The sequence below is a fragment of the Entelurus aequoreus genome, linkage group LG14 (genome assembly GCF_033978785.1).
Source record: "Entelurus aequoreus isolate RoL-2023_Sb linkage group LG14, RoL_Eaeq_v1.1, whole genome shotgun sequence".
In the NCBI taxonomy this organism is placed as follows: domain Eukaryota; kingdom Metazoa; phylum Chordata; class Actinopteri; order Syngnathiformes; family Syngnathidae; genus Entelurus; species Entelurus aequoreus.
This window is the reverse complement of record NC_084744.1, coordinates 47,728,579-47,743,679: the sequence shown is the minus strand read 5'-3', so window position 1 is coordinate 47,743,679 and position 15,101 is coordinate 47,728,579. Positions and strand designations below refer to the sequence as shown.

General features: G+C 37.9%; 1 protein-coding gene across 1 annotated transcript in view; it reads left to right on the top strand.

Moving 5' to 3' along the window:
* trpm2 (transient receptor potential cation channel, subfamily M, member 2) overlaps positions 1-15,101 on the top strand; it is an 89,320-nt gene that overhangs the window by 27,116 nt on the left and 47,103 nt on the right. The window contains exon 4 of the mRNA XM_062070028.1: positions 4,368-4,531. Within this exon, the coding sequence (XP_061926012.1) occupies positions 4,368-4,531 (164 nt within the window). The remainder of the gene's footprint in view (positions 1-4,367; positions 4,532-15,101) is intronic.

Genomic DNA, 15,101 nt, shown 5'->3' with positions numbered 1-15,101 from the left:
TATATATATATATATATATATATATATATATATATGTATATATGTATGTATATATATATATATATATATATATATATATATATATATATATATATATATATATATATATGTATATATATATATATATATATATATATATATATATATATATATATATATATGTATATATACATATATACATTGTCTTTATAATCCTTTTTGTCATTTAACATCAATTAACATTGATGTTCATCAACATTTAACATTAAATGATAAATAATGATAAATGGGTTATACTTGTATAGCGCTTTTCTACCTTCAAGGTACTCAAAGTGCTTTGACAGTATTTCCACATTCACCCATTCACACACTGATGGCGGGAGCTGCCATGCAAGGCGCTAACCAGCAGCCATCAGGAGCAAGGGTGAAGTGTCTTGCCCAAGGACACAACGGACGTGACTAGGATGGTAGAAGGTGGGGATTGAACCCCAGTAACCAGCAACCCTCCGATTGCTGGCACGGCCACTCTACCAACTTCGCCACGCCGCCCAACAATGTCACGTTATAGATGGGAAAATTCATTTTTAGACAATATGATTTGCCTGAGCGACTAGGAGACACCAAGAGTAACAAGCGGTGGAAAACGGATTAGAAAGGAAAGATTTAAAAAAAAAAAAAATTATTTTTTTTTTTAAACTTTTTTTAACTTGGGACTTCCTGTGGGCCGGATTTTGTGCGCAATGACTCGGCTAACTGCTGGCCTGCTGTGCAGTGAGACCGTATTGCTATATGAATTATATTATACATTTCCATAGTTTAGTTAGCTGAGGTATATAATGTACAGTGTATTTTGTCAACAACTGTATGTATGTAACGTATTTATTGTGCTGAGCGATCATAAAACTGGAGGCTCGTCTCATAACCCGGCCTCCTGGTGCCAAGCACCTCCGCCGCAGAACCCCCGACGGGAGCGCCGCGGCCACACCAACCAAAGCCCACACCCAAACCCCCACGTGCAAGACCGAATGCACCCAAAAAAAGTCACTTAACAAGAAGCCAAAAAGTGCAAAAACAACAATGTTCGCGCGGCGCGCCGGAGGAGCCGTGAACAGGGACACAACATTAGGTACACCTGCAGACTACAGCGCGGATTGCATATTTCATTCATTCACGACTCTTCCACCACCAACACCACTGCTCCCGCACTTATAAGTAAAGGTAAGACCATAGTAACGTTTCTTTTTATTAAATGTGCTTTTTTGTGTACTACAGTTTGTAAGTGTAAAGTTAAAGTTAAGTTAAAGTACCAATGATTGTCACACACACACACACACTAGGTGTGGTGAAATGTGTCCTCTGCATTTGACCCATCCCCTTGTTTAGTTTAGTTGAGTCTTTATTTGAAGGGACAATGCACAGAAACATTAAGCTCAAAGACAGATATGTTCTGTACCAGATTATAGCTAAATAGCTCATTTCCATCTGCAGTCCCTGGCTACCTAAATTAAAGGGATACAAAAATCATGCAATAAAATTATGACAATAAAAACATACTATAGCATGTTTTTAAATTAAGAAAAGTCATAAAACGCCCTTTCATTGACACATACTTAATATACAATACAACCACACCTCATTTACATCATCACACAAAGACGATACATGCTCTTGTTCACATCTGTCATCATTCGTAAAAACAACCATGATTTTAACAGACACACCTCACAATTTATAATAAAAATGCTCTCATGGATAAATATAATACACATGAAGTTGATGTGTCAAACATAATGCCCATCTTAGTGACCGTGTGAGCAGCTTTGATTGCTCCAAAGCCACTTTTTAACTTCAATTGTGAATGAAGAGTCATCTGTTAGACTTTTCAAGTTTGTTGTGAGGTCGTTCCATTCCTTGATGGCTTTATATGAAAAGGCTGATTGTTGATTGTTCACCCCCTGGGAGGTGAGGGGAGCAGTGGGCAGCAGCGGCGCCGTGCCTGGGAATAATTTTTGGTGATTTAACCCCCAACTCCAACCCTTGATGCTGAGTGCCAAGCAGGGAAGAATGCTGGTATGAGCTTTTAAACATAACCCGTTAACTGCTGCCAATCAAATAGTGAATAAGATACTCTTTAGGGTTCATATGTTTGTAAATCTGACTGTGATGAAGTCAGTGCCTCACCAGCCATGAACCTCACCGCACGTCACTGGAGCAGACTCTTTTTCCTGAGGAAGCTTAGGTCCTTTAATGTGTGCAGCAAGCTGTTGGAGATCTTTTATCAGTCTGTTGTGGCCAGTGCACTGTACTTTGCAGTGGTTTGTTGGGGGAGCAGCGCCAGCAAAAGGGACTCAAACCGGATTGATAAACTGATCCGGAAAGCCGGCCAAACGATTGGCACGCAGTTGGAGGCGTTTGTGTCAGTGAGGGACAGGAGGACACTGGACAAACTGCTCGCCATCATGGACAATCCTGCCCACCCACTCCACCTGACAATTAAGGGACAGCGGAGTTCATACTCCAACAGGCTCCTTCAACTTCCTTCCCGCACTGTGCGATTCAAGAACTTCTTCATTCCGTACTCCATCCAGCTGTACAATCACTCGCCATACAGCAATAGATGACATCTGCCTATTACCTGACACCTGACATGTTAGCTACTTCTCTTTGTTTATAATGTCTATTTTCTATTTCCTGCTGGACCTACTCTCTATTTGCTGCTGCTGCTGTCATATATACTGTATATACTGTAATATTGTACATGGTCATTGGTTTATATTGTATATATGTTATAGACATAATATAATATATCTGTATATAAATTATTCTGTACACATATTATGTATATATTCGTATATATGTTAGATTTTTTTACAGCTATATTAGTCTTTATACCTGCATTGTCGTTTCCATCCTTACACTTTCCATCATTGTAACTGAGCTACTGTGTTGAACAATTTCCCTTGTGGATCATTAAAGTTTGTCTAAGTCTAAGTCTAAAGCAACACCTGATGCAGTACAACAGTTGTTACTTTGCTTACCGATTGCAAGACAATCAACAAAAGTTCTTAGATGTTGCAGAATTTTTTAGGTAGAAGCAAGCCACACTGCGTTCATGTTGATTTACTTGTTTATGTTAGTGATACATGATATAAGGCAAACATTTGTCAACAAGAAAAGCAATTCCATTATTGTTAGTATCATTGTAATATGTAGTATAGCATTATCCTTTCAGATTACACTTCGGTATGATGCACTGTGAAGTATTAGCCAGTACATATAGGGGTGTCCTGATCCAATATTGATATTGGTGGATATCGGATATCAGTAAAAAACAAAACATGTATCGGATTATATCAGCTTGCGTCTAATATCTCTGATACAAACGCTTTGATACAAGCAATCGCACGTTTGATTTACAAAGCTGGACATCCAGTTAACAGCTAAATGTCTTCCAATAAGCATAAACATTGTAGGCTATAGGCTACTAGGAGCTAGCAGATACACAACAGCTAAGAACACAAACTAGACGAACCACAAAATATTTTAACATAAGCAAGTATCAAATAAGTATAGTTGCATATTACTTACACGTACAAAGTCTCCAAGGCAGAAGCGTATGAAAAAATATCCAGTAACAGACGTGTCCACATCATTACTGCGTCATGAGCCGAACTTAATGAGTTAATGTGGCCACTAAGTGTCTCATAAAACAATGACCACTCCACTTAAATTTTAAGACAGCATAGTTCCTTTCCAGACTGTTAATAATAAATAGGTTATTGTTTTTCATACCTACTATTGTTTTTTGTTTGAGTATTTTAATTTGATCAAGACTTTTCTACAAAAGTGTCTATGATTCGTGCTGATATCGTATCGGCCAATACTCAACGCTCCAATATCGGTATCTTATCAGAAGTTGTATTGGGAAACCCTTAATTATAAACATTTCATTCGAGTCTGCATTTCTTGTCATTTGTAAGTCATTTCTAAAGGAAGCTGTAATTTCTAGGTAAACTATATATGGATCTATCTTTCTATTTTCCATACAATTGATCCAAATTGGGGTTATTGGCAGGGCTGGATACTATGCCAAAGGAAAGGCGGACTGTTTACCAGTCATTCGCATGCCGTTTAAGATTGGAATTACTGTAGTCGGGAGTTTAACCAAATTTTGGGGTGGAAATATGCCTCAAAAGTTTAAAAAAACAAAACGTTTTGACCTTTCGGATGACGCTTGTTAATTGCAACAACTATAAAACACAGTCTACATTACTTGTCCGGAATCTAAACAGTAGTTTTAGTTTAGTTGAATATTATTTACTGAAACAAATGTAATATCAATAATAATAGACATGTTATTAAGGACTGCAATACTCTGCTCTACCCAGGTGCATGGATCATCACAGGTGGCACCAACACGGGTGTCATGAAGCATGTCGGGCAGGCGGTGAGGGATTACTCTCTGAGCAGCTCCATGCAGGGCCAGATTGTGACCATCGGAGTAGCGACATGGGGAGTTATTAACAATAGAGACGTTTTGGTGAATTCACAGGTACATCTATTTATCATACATCATGGTTACATTTATCATTTATTTTTCCCCCCACAATTTATTTATTGATTTTAAATTTTTTGTGAAAAACCAAAATAAAATACAGACAAAATAAGATAAAATAAAAATGATCATTACACACATCGCACAGCTCCACATGGTATTATAATGTTGGTGGCTTTGCACTCCATTGCCATATATATTCCAGTAAAGGTTTCCACATATCTTCAAAGCCCTCTGCCCTCCCTCAAGTAATGTAAGTCAGTTTTCCCAGTATGACATAGCTTGCCATTTCCTTTATCCAAAAATGTATTATTTTTTCCCCCAAAATAATGCACTCAATCTCCTGGCCTGCCGGAGTCCAAAGTCATTAAGGTTCATTTACTTGCACAAACCACAAAATCTTTTGGGTAATTCCCCAAAACAAAAATGTTGCTTGCTGATGTACATTTACTTTGACTCTGGACATGAACTGGCCACTTGTGCATTGTGCATTTTATTTATATAGCGCTTTTTCTCTAGTGACTCAAAGCGCTTTACATAGTGAAACCCAATATCTAAGTTACATTTAACCCAGTGTGGGTGGCACTGGGAGCAGGTGGGTAAAGTGTCTTGCCCAAGGACACAACGGCAGTGACTAGGATGGCGGAAGCGGGGATCGAACCTGGAACCCTCAAGTTGCTGCCACGGCCACTCTACCGACCGAGCTATACCGCCCCAACCACTTCTGTCTAATATCTTCGTATATTAGGGCATGCCCAAACACAGTGAAAGAAAGTACCTCGTTCTTTTACACATTCAGTACAGGTGTCTGAAATATCGGGAGACCCAGCTATTCAACTTTACAGGCGTTATGTAAGTCCTCATTAACCACTTGTATTGTAATAACCTCATTCTTGTGTTAATTGTTTGTTTCTGGGCTTTAAGGAATGCTCTATTCCAATTCCCTTCCAACACAGTTTCCCTAAAGTCTGAGTTCCATGCCTCTAGTTTGTCAGTAGAAGATTCGTCATCATAAGATACCAAAGCTGAGTAATACAATGAAATTTGGCCTTTTCCCTTAAAATGCGAAATTGTAAGATGTTTCAAGAGGAGGTTCTGAGTTTATACGTCTCTATTTTGAGGATATAAAGTGTCTGAGTTGCAAACATTGAAAAAAGTGTTTTTTTAGGTGTTTGGTATTTCTGAGTAAGTTCTTCAAATGTAAGTAGTGTGCCATTTGTATACAAATCACCAACTTTTCCAACACTATTTTCTGCCCACATTCTAAAGCCTCCATCATTTCTTCCTGCTGTAAAAGTTGTATTCCCCCACAATGGGGTAAACTGAGGGATGGGAGGGGTGTCTTTAGTGTCCTGATGGGCTTTAAACCAAACATCAATAGTATTCCTCAGGAAGGGATTTTTGTCTTTTTTATTAGGACCTTTGGTTCTGATGAATATACTGTAAGTATAATCTCGGAGGATGAATATACTGTAAGCATAATCTCGGAGGAAGGTATGGTACTGACGTTTGTTCAATCGATAACCATGATGGGGCCGTAACTGAGCAGCACCATTTTAAATTTGGAAGTTGTTGCCCCCCTCTTTCATAAGAGAGGTACAGTAACATAATGTATTGGACAAAGGGAGAGGTGTTGATTGGAATAGATTTAGGCAATATACTCATTTTTATTATATTTATAACACCAATTACTGATATAGGCAACGTCATACAGCAATCGATTGTTGCTTTTATGTCTTCAAATAAAGGATCATAATTTGAAGACAGAATTGTTTTAATTGAAAGTGTAAGCTTGACCCCAAGATATGTAAATCTCTCTTTCTGGCATTAAACACATTGAGTTTTTACGATTGGGTTTGACCTTTCATCCTTATTTGAAAACAATATGGAGGATTTTGTATGGTTATTATTGTAACCAGAAAATTGTCCAAAAATGTTGATACATTTAACTAAATTTGGAATACTATTGCCCAGGTTTGTTAAAAAAAGAATCACTTCATCTGCATATAACAACATCTTGTATTCTTGTCCTCTTAATGCAACACCTACTTTTTCAGTTTGTGCTCTAACTGTAAATGCTTTGAATTGATTTCAAAATTTAAGTCAATAGTTAAATAACGATCCAATTCCCTTTTTTATCGTCTGTCAACGTTTGAAACTGATATCGATCAATAACTTTGTTTTGTCCTTCTATTGTTTTAGATATTTCTGATTTATATAACAATTGGTAATACACTCTCAAGCTGTCCTTTATTTCCAATGGATCCACTGTTGTGTCACCGAGCGAGGTCCTAATGCATTTAATGGTTCTTTTCGATTGCATCTTTTTAATTTGCCAGGATAGCAGTTTTCCAGCTTTCTCTCCTTGGTCGTAATAAGTCTGCTTCAACCACAACCGACTTTGTGCTACTTAATCAGCTGACAGTCTCTTATATTCGGTTTTAGTAGCAGTAGGTCTCTTTCTTTAACAGAGTCATAGTTTGCATTAAGGTTTATTTCCAAATCTTTAATTTCTTTTCTTTTTTCCTTTAATTTTGTATAGCTAATTATTTCCCCTCTAAAGTATGCTTTAAATGCCTCCCATGTGATACTTGCGTTGGTTTCATTTGTGTTGAATTTAAAGAAAGTATCAATTTTATCCCTTACGTGCTTAACAAAGTCTGGGTTTTGTAGCCAGCTCACTCGTAAGTGCCAATTTGGCGGGATTTGAAAACATTTCTCTATATGCATTATTCGTGAGATAGCAGCATGATCACTAATCACTATGACATCATACCAGCATGCTTTAACTTTGGCTACAAGCTCTTGTGATACAAGGAAATAATCAATACGAGAGCGAGACCTAAACGCGGCCGAGTGACAAGAATATTCTTTCTTACTTGGATTACGCTCCCTCCATATTTCAACCAAGTTAAAATCAACTACCCATTGTTTTGATTGATTTTCTAGTTTGAGCCTTGGTAGAGTCAAGACCCGATCCAACTGTGGAATTTAATGTGCAATTAGAGTCTCCTCCGACAATACAACTTCTATGTAATGTAGACAAAGTCAGAAATTTTTTTTCAACAACATTTTGGACTTTCCTCATTTGGTATATACTTACTAAATTTAGTTTCAGGAAAAGTAGTCTGCCTTGAACAATTACATATCTACCGGCCTTATCTTGAATTGTTTTGGTCACTTGAAATGGTATATCTTTATGAATCAAAATAATACCCATAGCATAATTGTTATAGGATAAATGTATCACCAGGCCAGGCCAACAATTTTGGATCTGTTTAAAGTCTGAGTGTGTGAAGTGGGATTCTTCAGTCGGGATGTCAGTAGTCAAGGGCAATTTCCTGGAGTTTTTCACAGAATCCAGACGACCTGGCAAATCTTTGCATGCAAATCTAAGGAGCAAGCGTTTCCAGGCATGCCTTGTTGTCATTTGAACTGTTACTTTTGACTGTGGTATCGTCATACATCTTTGGCTTGTTATTTTGTACAGACAAGGTTTAATAGTCAAAGTTTTTACAATACAATTAAATTAAATTATTGCAACTTTTGGTGGTAAAGACACCCTTTGTAAGAATCGTGAGTTAACCCATTCTAATAATACCTCTGTGGCCTCCATTATTGTTGTTAGTGACGTGCGATACCACTGATTTTATTTCTGATCCGATATTGAGTATAATTTTGGCTGGGGTCGGCGATACCGAATCGATACCGTTACTTTGTGCAAATATACATAATGTGTCTGGTAAAAGTTAAAAAGTAATGTATTTAAATTTATTTATCATTATTTAAGTGTCGATGACTATAGCTCTAGACTTCTTTTGTTGGTTTGATATTGTCATTACTGCCACAAGTGGTGGAGAAGTGTACTACAACCAGAGGTGTGGACTCGAGTCACATGACTTGGACTCGAGTCAGAATCGAGTCATGAATTTGATGACTTTAGACTCGACTTGACAAAATGTAAAGAGACTTGCAACTCGACTTAGACTTTAACATCAATGACTTGTGACTTCACTTGGACTTGAGCCTTTTGACTTGACATGACTTGCTACTTTCCCCAAAACCTAAAGCTTAAAAAGTTATTTGGGAGCGCTCCGTAGCTTTCATTTTGTACGTGTCTGTCTATCAGCGTGTGTGCTGCGTGTCAGCGTGTGTGCTCTCAGTACAACAGCCAATCAAATTAGATCTACATTGTTTTCATCACACAGCATTCAGCCAATCAAATTGCAGGACAACCAATGAACAAGAGTTGTCAAACAACGCGCCAGTGAGAAAGATTTATACCAAAGTTGGTTTCGTTCGGGTATAAAAACTACGACTTGGTCAACAAAAAACGAATTGCCGTATGCAAATCACGCAGTTCGAATATTACAGACGGAGACGCAACAACTTCCAACTTCGTTCGACATTTGAAGTTGCACAAAGAAGGGTAAGTTTTGAATGTAAGATAACGTTTATTGGCTAAGTAACATGACTTTTATTTGCTGTGTAGTTAAATCAGTGAGGCTGTAAACTCACTGCTAACGTCATAACCGTAGACATCTTATAAGTAGACGCAGCATCGAGCGCTACTGCTTACTGGCGCAGACGAGACGCAGGGCCGCCATCTTGGAGTGGTGATCCGCTCCACTCAGTGCAATTCATTTGGCAGGAGCAATGAACTGTCAGCGCATTTAATTCATTTTACCTCACTGAATACCACTAATTTTCACACGCTTTTTTGTCATACGTGTAGCTATGATAACGGACACATGTTTTATTATTCATAGTTTGCTTAACAGTAATAGAATATTCTTATATGCTATAAGTGACCAGACGTCCGAGATCAAAACTGGGAATATAAGCCCAGAGAAGGGGGAAAAAAACGGTCAGCTATTTTTAAGTTGAAGAAACAATATAATTAGGTTATATATACATGCGTATATCCTACATAAACAATGTATGAATACATTAGATATCTATATATCTTATAGACCGTATCTCTGTTGCTGCAGCAGCAGAGAGTTTATTCTGTCTTGACACTTTGTATTGATATTTTGTATTACATTCTTCCCTTAAATGATAATGTTTACAGTGATTGTTATATATGTATTTTTTATGTATGTCGCTTTGGATAAAAGCGTCTGCCAAATACTTAAACATATATAAACACCTGAAAGTCTTTATATCAGCTAAAACCAGCAATCTGTTTCACTGGATTCAGAATAAAACCAAATGCTGTCTTACCCAACAATGTTAGTATTTGAATATTGTTACTTGAAGACTTATTCCTGGTTACAATTATACTGATAAGAAAGTATTGTCTTATATTTTGCCTAAAATGAGAATGCATCATAATCAGTGGCGGCTGGTGAATTTTGTTTTAGGTGGGGCTGAAAGTTTGTAAACCAAACCCCTGTAGGGGCGTCATCCTCCCCTAGAAGATTTGTTTGTGATTTTCATACAAATATTGAAGATCTTTGCTCCTTCTTAACTCTGTGGTAATGTTATTTTCATAAAATACAACCAAAAGTACATTAATGTTAAATCTTACTTGTGAAAAGTAATCCCCCGATTCCTATTTTCAACAGTCCGCTCATTTGAGCAGGAAAACGCTGAACACCAACAACATCTTTGTTTTCTACCTGTCAACTGTCAGTTTAGGCTGCTCGCCGGCTCCTCATCACCACTTCAAGATGCAATTTGCTCGCGTCACAGCAACCAATACTGCGTCTACTTAAAAGTTGTCTATGGTTATAACATCATTTCAAACACAGCAATATGTTGCGTCCACTGCAGTTTGCTTCCTTATTCATACTTTTTGTCAAGTGATTTTTTTAAGCAGGGTTGCATGAGGTACCTACACATAACGTTACGTTAGTCAATGTATCACACACAGTAACATAACGTTAGACAGCGGTCAGCAGCACCGCATATTTTAGCCACCTACAAAAAGACAAATATAGTCAAATAAAGGTCAGTTAAAATGTATACTATATTAAGAATATGTGTACATATTGCATAGGGCCCTGACATCTAAAAAGTACAACTCTGTTCATTGTTATGTTCATGTATTTGTTATGTTTTTCATGTGTACGCACACATAAACACACATACAGTATGAGATGAGATCAATGAGATAAGGTAAGAACAGAATAGAAACTGCTGTGGAACTAGTTACAATGCAATATGCCATGGAAATACAATGTTAACACTTTTGTACAAATAAGTACAGTTGCACTTGTTTTTGCAAATGTGTTTATTCTGTAAAGGAATGAGTTAAATGTTTAAAATTGTTTAAACTATTAAAATGACTGGTTAATAGTGCTATTATGAATTGCAATGTCAGTACTATTTTTTTTCCTGCTATTTAAAATGCACTTGTTTTAATAAATAAATACAGCGGTTTAAAAGCATACACAATCTGTGTAAAAATATTAGTCTGTGGTTAAAAGGACTTGAAAGGACTCGAAACTCAAAATGCAGGACTTGTGACTTGACTTGAGACTTTCCAATCTTGACTTTGGACTTGACTCGGGACTTGCCTGTCTTGACTCGGGACTTGACTCGAGACTTGAGGGCAAAGACTTGAGACTTACTTGTGACTTGCAAAGCAATGACTTGGTCCCACCTCTGATTACAACTGACTACAGCTGCGTCCCATATGGACCACAGCTGAAAAACAGATATTTTATGGCGGCTCTCTAGGGGACCTTTCAGAAAACACTGATTTAGACAAGAGCTCAATGATTTAGTTAGTGTACACTGTGTTCTTGTTCAAGATTTACATTATCTCAAATACCTAAAGTATCAAAAGTATTGATATTTTGATCTGAGAATCAATATTGGAGCATAAAGATCAGCGGTATCGATATTTCAGTATCGATCTGCACATCACTAAATATTGTATTAGATAAGCAGTATATGTATAACAAGTGGCGTGCAGTCACTAGAGGCAGGGGAGGCGGGGCCTCACCTGCCATCATGGAAAGAAAAAAAAAGAAAAAGAAAAAAAAAATAATTAAATTGTTATATGTATCCAAGGCAAGGCAAGGCAAGGCAAGGCAACTTTATTTGTATAGCGCTTTTCATACACAAGGCAGACTCAAAGTGCTTCACAGACAACAAAGTGAAATGAAAGAAAATAAAAGCAAAATTAAAATGCAGACAATAAAAATAAAAACAGTGCAGACGTTAAAAGTTAAAAGATTAAAAGATTAAAAGATTTAGCTGAAAGCTAAGGTGAACATAAAAGTCTTCAGTCTAGTTTTAAAAGTAGTGAGAGTTGGGGAGAGTCTGACATCTTCAGGAAGTTTATTCCAGCTATGTGTTGCATAGTGACTGAATGATGCTCTCCCTTGATTTGAGTTTACTCTTGGAACCGCTAACAGATTGGTCTCAGAAGATCTTAGTGATCTAGAGGGCTTATATAGTGGGAGCATATCAGTGATATACTTGGGCCCTAGACCATGTAGTGATTTATATGTGAGCAGGAGGATTTTGAAATCAATTCTCTGATGTACAGGGAGCCAATGTAAGGATTTAAGAATTGGTGTAATGTGCTCACATTTTTTGGTCTTTGTTAGAACTCTAGCAGCAGCGTTCTGAACAAGCTGTAGCTGCCTGACAGTTTTTTTGGGAAGACCTGCAAGTAGACCATTACAATAGTCTAGCCTACTGGTAATAAAGGCATGTACAAGTTTTTCAAAGTCTTGAGCTGACATGAGCCCTCTAAGTCTTTTTACATTTTTGAGGTGATAGTAGGCCGATTTTGTTACTGATTTGATGTGACTGTCGAAATGTAAATCAGAATCTAAAATAACCCCAAGATTTCTGGCTTTATTTGAGGTTTTCAGGGACAGTGATTGAAGGTGTTGGATGACTTTAAACCTTTCTTTTTTAGCACCAAAAACAATTATCTCAGTTTTATCTTCATTTAGTTGTAGGAAATTTTGGCACATCCAGTATTTGACTTGCTCAATGCACTGGCACAGAAGATCTATGGGGCGATAGTCATTTGGTGATAGCGCTACATAAATTTGGGTGTCATCGGCATAGCAATGATGGTCAATGTTATTATTTTGCATGATTTGTCCTAGTGGGAGCATATAGATGTTAAATAAAGTCGGCCCCAAGATTGAACCTTGGGGGACTCCACACGTTACGTTGGTTGGTTCTGATACAAAGTCACCAATGGAAACAAAATAGTTCCTATCTTGTAGATATGACTTGAACCAGCTTAAAACTGTGCCTGAGATCCCCACCCAGTTTTCCAACCTGTCCAAAAGTATTGAGTGGTCGACAGTGTCAAATGCAGCACTGAGGTCCAAAAGCATTAATACTGAAGTTTTGCCAGAGTCTCTGTTTAGACGGATGTCATTTATAACTTTAAGAAGGGCCGTCTCTGTGCTATGAAGAGGTCGAAATCCTGACTGGAAGTTGTTGTGGCAGCCAGTAGAAGCCAAGAAGTGATTTAGTTGTTGGAGGACAACTTTCTCAATTATTTTACTTATGAATGGTAGATTTGAAATTGGTCTGTAGTTGTTGATAACAGAGGCATCTAGGCTCTGCTTTTTTAGAAGAGGTTTAATGACTGCAGTTTTGAAAGCCGTCGGGAAATTGCCCGATTTAATAGAATTATTAACTATTTGCAAGACGTCTTTTGATAGGCAGTCAAAAACATTCTTAAAGAAGTTGGTAGGTAAAACATCAAGGCAGCAGGTGGATGACTTTAGAGCTGTCAACGTTTCCACTAGAGTTTTAGAGTCTATGGCATTAAAGCTTGCCATCATTGCTGTGTTACTTTTGCCTAAATGGGGTGGTGATCCAACTTTTTTACTTGAGATATTGATGGTGCGTCTGATGCCTTCAATTTTATCAGTATAAAAGAATGCAAACTCATTGCATTTCTGCGTGGAATGGAGTTCGGCTGGTATTTGTGTTGGGGGTTTAGTCAGTCTGTCAACGATTGTGAATAGGGTTTTGGCCTTATTTGTGTTGCTGTTTATGATATTGGAGAAGAATGTTTCTCTAGCACTTTTTAAGACTAAATTGTAGGCCTGGAGGCTCTCTTTATAGATGTCATGGTGAATATGAAGTTTTGTATTCCGCCAGATTTGTTCAGCCTTCCTGCACTCTCTTCTCTGGGCTGTTACAGCAGCAGATTTTCTCCAGGGTTCCTTTTGCTTGCCAGAAATCGTTTTAACTGTAACAGGTGCAATGATATCTATGATATTCACAATTTTGGAATTAAAGTTGCTTACAAGATCATCAGCATGACATGGGTTTAGAGGTGGTAGTGAGGAGATGGCGTTTTTAAAGAGGACATTAGCATGTTCATTTATGTACCGCTTTTTGACATTCTTTGATTCTGTTTGTGTGTCCGGAATTACAGAAATATTAAAGAAAACACAGAAATGATCAGACAATGAAGGATCAATCACAAGAACATCAGAAACATTTAGACCTTTTGTGATAATCAGGTCCAGAGTGTGTCCCTTACAATGAGTAGCCTCTTTCACATGTTGAGACAGTTCAAATGTGTCTAAAATAGTAAAAAGTTCTTTTGCGCCCTTGTCATTTAAATCGTCAATATGAAAATTAAAATCACCAGTTATAACCAGGCAGTCAAAGTCAGTGGAGATGCTAGACAATAGTTCAGTAAAATCATCAAAAAAATTTGCAGAATATTTAGATGGCCTGTAGATAATTAACAAGAGAATTTTGGGAGAGCATTTCAACACAGCACACAGGTATTCAAATGATGTAAAATCACCGAGTGACATCTGTTTCCCCTGAAACATGTTTTTAAATATAGCAGCAACCCCTCCACCTCTTTTCCCCGATCTACATATATCAATGAAGTTATAGTTGGGGGGTGCTGTCTCGATCAGAATGCTTGCACTGTTATTTTGTTCCAGCCATGTTTCAGTTAAAAACATAAAGTCAAGTTTAGAAGTGCTAATAAAATCATTGACTAAAAATGATTTGCTATTCAGAGACCTGACATTGAGCAGACCCATCCTGATGGTGTTATTGACAGGCTTCGATGTTGGCTTTGATTTGGAGAGAATAGGAATGAGATTGTTTAGGTTAGCAGGGTGGCTAAGTTTCCCAATGTTTACTCTCTTGGTAGTCACAACAGGAATGTAGAAGGTGCCATGATTTGATGTAGGCAACACTGGTTTGAATGTAACTTAGATATTGGGTTTCACTATGTAAAGCGCTTTGAGTCACTTGAGAAAAAGCGCTATATAAAATGTAATTCACTTCACTTCACTTCACTTGGGCCCAGCTGATAATGTGGTCTACTGCTGAACCCTTTTCTGTATCAGAAATATTCAGGACTGCTGTCAGGGCGAGGCGGGGTTTGCCGTAAGGGGGAGGGGGAGTGAGCAGCGTCAGAGCTGGGACGAACTACTGAAGGTGGACGTTGAGGGCGTGTAAGGGGTTGGCGTGAGAAAGGTGAAGTATGGCTGGGGGGTTGTGGAGCACGCCTTCGTGGAGGGGGTGGTGGAGGTGAGCGATGATCTAGGGGGGTAAAAATCTGAGTAGGGTGGGGCGTGAGTGGGGGTAGCTCCCGGAACTC